At 43.4% G+C, this 9526-nt stretch overlaps 1 protein-coding gene across 1 annotated transcript; it reads right to left on the bottom strand.

Annotated features, from left to right (window-relative positions):
• Positions 1-6516: 6516 nt before the first annotated feature.
• LOC306919336 (nuclear factor 7, ovary-like) lies at positions 6517-9116 on the bottom strand. Its single transcript, XM_079532132.1, has 2 exons — positions 8959-9116; positions 6517-8176 (listed from the first exon to the last, which is right to left on the bottom strand). The coding sequence occupies exon 2, from the start codon at positions 8111-8113 to the stop codon at positions 6908-6910; it is 1206 nt and encodes a 401-aa protein (XP_079388258.1). The 5' UTR covers positions 8114-8176; positions 8959-9116; the 3' UTR covers positions 6517-6907.
• Between the last annotated feature and the right edge of the window lie 410 nt (positions 9117-9526).

The following is a 9526-nucleotide window of genomic DNA, read 5'->3' as shown; positions in this document are numbered from 1 at the left end:
GGAGTCCAGGCAGCAGCAGGTGCAGATGAACTCTCCAGACTCTATGGAGTCCAGGCAGCAGCAGGTGCAGATGAACTCTCCAGACTCTATGGAGTCCAGGCAGCAGCAGGTGCAGATGAACTCTCCAGACTCTATGGAGTCCAGGCAGCAGCAGGTGCAGATGAACTCTCCAGACTCTATGGAGTCCAGGCAGCAGCAGGTGCAGATGAACTCTCCAGACTCTATGGAGTCCAGGCAGCAGCAGGTGCAGATGAACTCTCCAGACTCTATGGAGTCCAGGCAGCAGCAGGTGCAGATGAACTCTCCAGACTCTATGGAGTCCAGGCAGCAGCAGGTGCAGATGAACTCTCCAGACTCTATGGAGTCCAGGCAGCAGCAGGTGCAGATGAACTCTCCAGACTCTATGGAGTCCAGGCAGCAGCAGGTGCAGATGAACTCTCCAGACTCTATGGAGTCCAGGCAGCAGCAGGTGCAGATGAACTCTCCAGACTCTATGGAGTCCAGGCAGCAGCAGGTGCAGATGAACTCTCCAGACTCTCTGGAGTCCAGGCAGCAGGTGCAGATTAACTCTCCAGACTCTATGGAGTCCAGGCAGCAGCAGGTGCAGATGAACTCTCCAGACTCTATGGAGTCCAGACAGCAGGTGCAGATGAACTCTCCAGACTCTATGGAGTCCAGACAGCAGGTGCAGATGAACTCTCCGGACTCTATGGAGTCCAGACAGCAGCAGGTGCAGATGAACTCTCCAGACTCTATGGAGTCCAGACAGCAGGTGCAGATGAACTCTCCAGACTCTATGGAGTCCAGACAGCAGGTGCAGATGAACTCTCCAGACTCAGCCAGACCTGTTTCAATTAAACAGGAGGTACAGTTGGGTGCCACCGATATTGTCCCTTATCATTTGACCCATTTTGGCCTGACCTCAACATTTAAAAAAATCCTTCTAAATCCTCCAGTTTTCTGAAATAAATATTTTCACGATTTTTCAAAAATAGCAGACCTACAAGCTCATAGCGCGCCACCGAGTGGCGCGCTACAAGCTTGTAGATCTGCTATTTTTCAATAGCTAAATTATAACATAATGTTTAAAACACCAAAAGGGGTTCCCGCCCAAAATGGGTTAACTGTCCTTTTGCGCAGATCACGCAAACCTCAGCAAAAAGAAAAGGACAATATCGATGGCCTCCAACTGTACCTGAAGACAAGTCAGACCTCTGTAAGTCTCTCTCTTGTCCAGCTCGAAGGTGTTCATTGTCACTTGATGCAACAGTTGCTAGCTGCACTATAGGCAGTCAAATGATTTGTGCTTCAACAGTGTGGAATTAGACACAATGCAATGTTATATAAAGGTAATACTAGTAATATAACATAAATAATAGAAACACATTCAATCTGCCAGGACATCTTTTATTTAGAATTTGGTCAGGTATGCACATCCATAGTCTGGAAGGATGGAATGTTTCTGTGCCCATACTCTGGGTTTGGCTTGGTGAAAGGGCCTTTCTGTGTGGAGTTTGCATGTTCTCCCCGTGTCCCCTAGGGTAGGTACACTTGGTGTAGCCAAGACTATGCGGCCGCAGGGAATATGAATATAGAATCCATACACATAAAAAAATGTAACAGGAAAAGGTTTCACGTCCAGCCATGCAGTGTAGAGGTATAGGTCCTCATTCACAAAGGAGAAATACACCGCAGTGTAACGTATGCGTAAACAGATACTAAATATCATCGTATTTCTCTGTCCGATCACGCTGCGATTTGCTCCCGTCTTATTCAGGGAAGCTGGTGTAATCACTTCATTTGTGCGGATCGCAGAGTGTAGCCTTTCCGCATTTTCCCAAGCGATTCGCCTGGTGTCGCCTGGTTAGAACGCCCATCCCACACCATATAAGGCAACAGGAAATATCGAAATACGTCATCATAGCCTGCAACAGCCGCGATGAGCTTGTAGAGCAGTTCATTTTGACAGGCGGGTCTCTGCAGGTCTCTGCACGGACAGATCTTCAAGCAAACAGCGCGAGTTATATGTATATAATTATAAACGAAACTTGCCAACTTGGCACGCATTACTTCACTCCTTGTTAAATGTCAGAACGTTAATAAGTTAACTAAAGTTACAGTTACTATCACATAATGAGAAAGAAGTTAATTTGTACTGTTCACCACACGACCAAATGCTATATTAAAACTCGGCAATGATAAAAGGCCCTATTGATTAGTCTACTGCGGTGATTGATTCCCTGCAATCCCGTCGGATTTGGAAAGCAAATATATAGACATGCATGGACACAGGACATATTTTCTTTCTTTTTTTTCTTGTGGGATTAATTCGTTTTTGGACTAAAGGCTATAGGCTATTTCATCCGATCCAACTACGTTGTATGTTTCCTCAGCTGCAGGTTAGAGTTTGCTATTCTGTGTTGCGTCCGCATGTGATCAATATACATTATTATAAATGAATACCACGACGCAAATGGAGGCAGATATGTGCTTGCAGCAAAGGCATTTAGGCCTACGTGAAACTTGAATTGGCTGAGTCTTTGTCAACATGCTGATCAGCGAGTTACAGTGGCAATAATAATCATCATCTGTCCGTCATGTTTGTGAACAAGCGCGAGTGGAGGTGAGCTGGCTTAAAACTATGATATGACTGGCCGACTTTCAAACACGCTGATGCCATTCATTCAAATAGGCTAATGTGGTCTTCTATTTTTTATATAGGGCTAATCCCCCCCCCCCACACACACACACACACACACACACCGACAGTCAGACTGACTCAAAGGAGCTCCGTAACAAAACAATTTCAATAGGCCTACTGCAGGCATTACTACACTAAACAACGTTGGATTCGTACAGTGCAGAATGCAGCTAAGTGTATGTTCTTATTGTAATTGTAAGTTTGTTTTTTAACATGCAGCGCGAGCCGATCTACAAGCTCACAACGCGTTGCACTGCGAGTAGAAAGCTGTCAAGTGAGCAGCGCAATCGCGCATGCTAGAAATATCCTAATAAATAAATAAAAAGGTGTCGGGCTTGCAGGGGCAGTTTCTGTATGGGACTCTAGGCTAACCTGCCTCTAGAATGCATGCATTTAGGCATACAAGTGATACTTGGCTTTTATATAAGCTATCATTTTTTTATGTGCTGACCAAAGTTTTGGACACATGCCTACATATTTTATCTGAGATTTGGGGACTTTTAATTGAGTCAGCATGAAGACTAAAGCCTTCTGAATAAATCTACGCAAGCAGTACACGACCCTCTGAGCTGGCGCAGCTTTTAGCGGAGTTGCCGACCAAACAACGTCACCGTCAAGTTCACGTTCAAGTTCATGAATTCCCACGTAATGTGGGAATCCACGTAAATGCCTGTCCGCTCACGCTCCGCTCACGTAACGTCACTTTATGAGCGTAAACACCGTTGTGAATGAGGACCATAGTCTTTCTGGCATGTCTTTCTGTCGCATGGCCGGTTCTGGGGGAGGGGGGAAGGGTGCCCACCCAAAAGTGCGTCCCAATCAAAAGTTATGGGGAATATATATTTTGGCCAATATAAAAAATACCACAAAATATCGGTACCATTTATCATTTCTGATTGGGTGGGTAGCATTTTTAGAGAATTTGTGACCCACCGTTTGCCGTCGTGTGTAGAGGTAGTCTCTCTGGCTTTCCTGTGGTAATATCTGTTTCTTTTTTAAATATATTTTTTATCCCACGATTTTGTAACCCATTTTTCACCCCTGTGTCAATTATCTAATGTGATCCTGCTCTACACACCCTCTGCCAACCTAGTCCCCATATATGGGGGACATGGGGAGCGCAACGGACTTGAACTCATGCTTCCTTCATGCCTGAGTGTCCACGTCGCTCCTTTACACCTGACAGAGGGGGAATTTCCCTGGTTGGACGTAGCGCATGGAAGGAACACGTTATTCCAAACAGTTCCTTTCCCCTCCATCAGGCGCCCCGGCTGGCCAGGGGGAGGCAGTTTAGAGACCAGGATTACTGCATGTTTTTTGTGAGGGTACCTACCCTAGGGGACACAGGGAGAACATGCAAACTCCACACAGAAAGGCAATATCTGTTTCCTACAACTATGGATGTTCGTTTGTTTCCCTCCATTGTTGCGTATCTCTGTTTCCCAAAACAGTGGGTCGGGACCCAAGTTTGGGTGGCTGACCCAAACAAAGTTTAAGAAGTAGTGAACATAGCAGATCTACAAGCTTGTAATGTGGTGCGAAACGACGCACTGTGAGCTTGTAGATCTGCTATTTCCCCTAGATTGGGTTCCCAGGCAAATCGTCATCCCGCCTCTCATCCACACTGTTGATTAAACGAGAAGTGACATTGATATGAGCACAACAGCAACGCTGTGTCCCTGTAAAACACTACGCGACTATACTTGATAAGCAGCACTCAGAGAGGCGTCTGCACTTACAAATGCGGTGGAGCGCTCTGGAGGAGAAAGACGTTGTTTTTTTAGGATGCTCTTAAATCATCTCCCAGCAGCAGGGCCGTGCAAGGACACTGCATATGGTACTTAGGACAAAAGAAAAGATAGCTAGTGGACACTCATTCTGTCCTCATCTCTCCATCATCTCTCTCTCTCTCTCTCTTTTAATGATGTTTGGGAGACAAGAAACACTTTCATGGGTTTTTGTGTGGGTAATCTGTGTTTTTAGATACACTAGACTACAATTCCCATAACACTTCCACAGTCCACTGCTCCTCCTTGTGGAAAGCGGGAGGGCTGTTTTACTGAGACAACATGTAGTCCAAGAAGTAAGTGAGCCTAGTGTCCATGACATCATGGAGCCCATGGACACTTTGAAATACTGAAATATCTAAAAACACACATTACCCACATGAGAACCGCATGAAATTGTTTCTTGTCTCCCAAACATCATTAAAATATGATCTGGTTGCAAAAGGGGTGAAGTGGCCCTTTAAGTAAATAACAATAATACAAAATCTGTGTAGCCTGCTACTTCCACCACGGAACTATTATTCTGGGATGCTCACAAGAGTTTATGGGATGTGTAAATGTATAATTTTGGCATTTAGCAGACACCCCTATCCAGAGTGAGTTATACGTGCAAGATAAACAGTGGATTTGAGACTGATATAATATATCCGCACATATTATGTGCGGTGTCACCCGGACCTTCAGCATAGAGTATAGAGATAAACAGTGGATTTGAGACTGATATATGTGCGGTGTCACCCGGACCTTCAGCATAGAGTATAGAGATAAACAGTGGATTTGAGAGTGATATATGTGCGGTGTCACCCGGACCTTCAGCATAGAGTATAGAGATAAACAGTGGATTTGAGACTGATATATGTGCGGTGTGACCCGGACCTTCAGCATAGAGTATAGAGATAAACAGTGGATTTGAGACTGATATATGTGCGGTGTCACCCGGACCTTCAGCATAGAGTATAGAGATAAACAGTGGATTTGAGAGTGATATATGTGCGGTGTCACCCGGACCTTCAGCATAGAGTATAGAGATAAACAGTGGATTTGAGAGTGATATATGTGCGGTGTCACCCGGACCTTCAGCATAGAGTATAGAGATAAACTTTTGTGTGACGCTGTAGTATGATCAACTGGGGCGTTTTATTTACAAAAAAACACAAAGTTAAAATAATAGATAAGGGGTTACTGCCTGACGGCAACGATATGGACTGTATGTTTGGCTGAAGACCCCCACTTCAAACATATTTTCAGGCACCTCCAGAAGCAAATATTTGAGTTGAACACATTTTCATGGTTTGTTTATACGTGTGAAATATGGTTAAAGTGGTTAAAATGATGTGCCGCTATATGCACATCACCCGCACATTTAGCTGGGGGAACTACTGAGGGACCCCTGAGGTTCCCCGGACCCCACTTTGAGAACCAAATCTTCACCACTTTTCAACCTATGTTCATATAATTGGTCCTTACTAATGATGATGATAAAATAGCACCATTTTTTTCTAGGCCTACTCAGTCCATGTCTCATGTTTTGCAGTAACAATCAAAAGCTACAAAGTAAAGCTGCCAAATTATTGTCGTGGAGTAAAACATTCATAGTGATGGTGATAGTTATAGTGATGGTGATGGTAAATGCACTTAGTAGGCTACTGTCCACCACTTATTAGACGTAGGGCAGGGGAATCAACACTCTTTTTATGTGTGTGTGTGTGTGTGTGTGTGTGTGTGTGCGCTGCCCGCTATTCCAACATAGGGATAATCTCACTGTGAGGGGATTAAAGTGACCACAGGCTTTAGCACAGTATGCCTGATTTATACTTGGTTACGTGGTGGTATCTCACACGGGAAAATAGCATATCTATTTTCGATGCTGTCCTAAAATGTCTACGTCCTCACGTGTATGTGTGGCAGATCTATGAAGCCTTGAATTAATCAAATTATTGGATTATTATTATTGTTTTATAAACCTTTTATCTAGTCTAGTGTATGATCTGCTGAATGCTGACTGTTACAAACACAAGTCTGACCCACTTTACTCTCATCATCTTTAATAAGATCAAATACACATCATCACTGTCACATAGAAACTATAGAATTCAATCCTGGACCATGAATGACAAACAGTACAATATAAAACATGGTATCAGTAATAATTATAACAAACATGTCACCATTATACCGATTTAATTCCAAACTGATCTTATACACTACAAATGAAAGTATATTAGCAGGAATCCGTTTGTCTGTCTGTCTGATTGTCATCAATCATAATTTAAATAATCACATGCAATTCAAAATAATAATGAATTAAAAACCTTCAATGAAACCAATCTCTTCCGATTACCACATATCTCCTAATCAATACCAGATCAAAATATTCGGTAGTTTTTTTTGTTTGTTTTTGTTTTTTTTGTCAGGCGTTCTAATTGTGGTTTTCCAGAGTGACGCAGATCTTCCCTGGTAACATCTTGAGAGACTCACCATAACCACCATTATAAATGAATGGAAACACTGTCTCGGTGAACGTGTCTGTGAAGGTGTGTAGGTGTGTGTTTGTATCAGAATCAGGATCAGAGATGCACAGCTGCCCTCTCTCCCAGTCCAGCTGGACTCTGATCCTCCGGGGTTTCTGATTCACTGAGAGAACAATGCTTATATCCCCTGATAAGGAGAATGCTGTGTACGCATCCCTATAGAACTGTATAGACCATATTCCCATTCCCCTTCCACTTTCCACTCTGCCTCCCTTCCTCCGGTACCACTGCTCACACACACCTACTACCCAGTCTGTATTGTCTCCAACCTCAACATCCCAGCTGTGAGACCCCGAGTTAAAGCCCTCTGAACCCTGGACTCTGCAAACATGAAACCTCTCTGGGTTGTCAGGAAGCTGCTGCTTCTCTTCTTCCCGTCTCACACTGGTCATATCATCAGACAGCGTGAGAAATGGACCAACAGCGTTGGGGTCCAGGATGACAGGAGTGTAGGAGACAATGTCCTTCATCTTGTCCCAGACTCTGAAGGTCAGGTTCTTCAGGTGTTTGGCCTCGTCTATCAGCGCTCCTCCTGAGAGCGGCGGTGGGTCCTGCAGGGTGAGCTGCTGGACTCCCTCCATCGTGGTCTTGTAGTTCTGCAGGAATGAGACGTGGTTGTAGACTCTCAGCAGGTCCGCAGCAGGTTGGATTGCATTGGAGAGGGTTTCAATTTCTCTGCTCAGACCCTCAATCATCTCCTTCATCTCCTGACTCTTCTGAGCCTCTTCCTCCCGCAGAGCGGCAATCCTGGCCTCCTCTTCCTTCTGTAGGAACCGACGGAGATTCTCAAACTGTTCCTTAATCTCTGTCTCTGTGTTCCTGGCCTGATCCTTGATGTGATTTTCAGTTATATCATAATTTGTTTTAACTCTATGACTTAAAATAAACAGTTTCCCCTGTAAAGGCCTCAGTGATTCCCAGACCTTCTGTTTGTAATGTCGAGACGCTTCGTCCACGGGTAAGAACTGGTGTCCGGCATGTTTCTCTGAATTGCGACACACGAGACACACCACTTGTTGGTCCTCCAGACAGAAGAGCGTGAGTTTCTCACCGTGCGCGGTGCAGAGGACCTCAGAGCTCACCGACGAGGACATTTTGTCTGCCGGTCACACACCTGATCTGGAATGTTCTGAGGCTGTTGTTACACCAGAGGAATACTAGAAGACAAAACCACAACAATAACATGATTAGTAGGGCTGTCACGATTCGCCTAATCCACGATTAAATAAAATTTTCGATTTGAAGCTCACGATTCGATACGATGTTCGATTTGATTTTTATTCTATGGCTATGGCTATGGATTCTATTTTTTTAAAACCTCCTTTTTTCAGCATTTATGGCTATATCATTATAATTTAGGCCAATATCTTGATTTGTAAAGAAAAACACTTGTTTCTCTGCAATAAGTCACTTTTATTTGACTAATAACAAATGAGAATGAGAATAGCATCAACAATATAAACTTTGGGTTTTATGTCCTCACATCATTTTGAGATGTTTCTATAAGATGAGATAGATGACATTATTGTTAAGCTCTACTCTAAGTAACTAAATAAAATAATAATAGGTGAAATAGAGGGCTAGGGCCTCTGGAAATGACTGGAATAGAGCCGGTACACGTATGGATGGACTCCGGTCAAAGAGTCACAGGAGGAGGGCTGCTTGATTTAGTGTCTTTAATCTTGAACAGAAGTGCGGTCTATAAATACAAATATAAACATTCTTTTAGAATCCTCATAATAAACAATCAAATAATTCTTACATAAACCAAAATACAGTTTAAACCCATCTACAGTAGGTATCAAACATAGGCATCAAACATGTAATTCTCCATAAAGTAAATCACATTCACATTTTCAGAACATACACAAATATATAACAACATGACCGTATATATAAAGGGAAGCACCATAGTATACAATAAACAATAAAGACTTACTTTTACTGTCATGAACACGCACAGTCAGAGAGGAAAATAAACACAGCTCCTCAGGTCAAACTAAGCAGAGAACTGAGTGAGAAAAGCATGCAAGCTGAACCTAATCATGATTATTACTGGGGCAGCCAGGGGCAGCCAATCAGCCTTGCTGTGTCAATGAGTCCTTGCATTGCTGTGTCAATGAGTCCTTGCATTGCTGAGTCAATTAACTAGGTCTTTCCTACAATAGGGCTGGGACATGTTCATCTAATTAGAGGCCTTATAATTAATTCATCTCAATGAATCACATTTTAATCGCATATCAATATTCAATATAACCGTGAGAAACATTTTTTTCAAAGGTATGCCAGTGAATCAATGAATAGTGACTACAAAAGATTAAGCAAGAGGGGCGGCTGGGCGCTAGCCACTAGCTTTTGTTTTTACCTCTAGTTGTTTTTGAGGGGCGCTATTGGTAACTCCTATTTCTAAAACGGTTAGTCCCAATACTTGATTCTGATTGGCTGGTTACCGTCACGTGACCGGTGTAAATTTCACCGATAACCCACACCTTCAATCACTTTATATC

This window comes from Electrona antarctica (assembly GCF_951216825.1).
Source record: "Electrona antarctica genome assembly, contig: scaffold_25, whole genome shotgun sequence".
NCBI classification, from domain to species: domain Eukaryota; kingdom Metazoa; phylum Chordata; class Actinopteri; order Myctophiformes; family Myctophidae; genus Electrona; species Electrona antarctica.
Note: the sequence above shows the minus strand (reverse complement) of the source record. Positions and strands in the feature narration are given on the sequence as shown.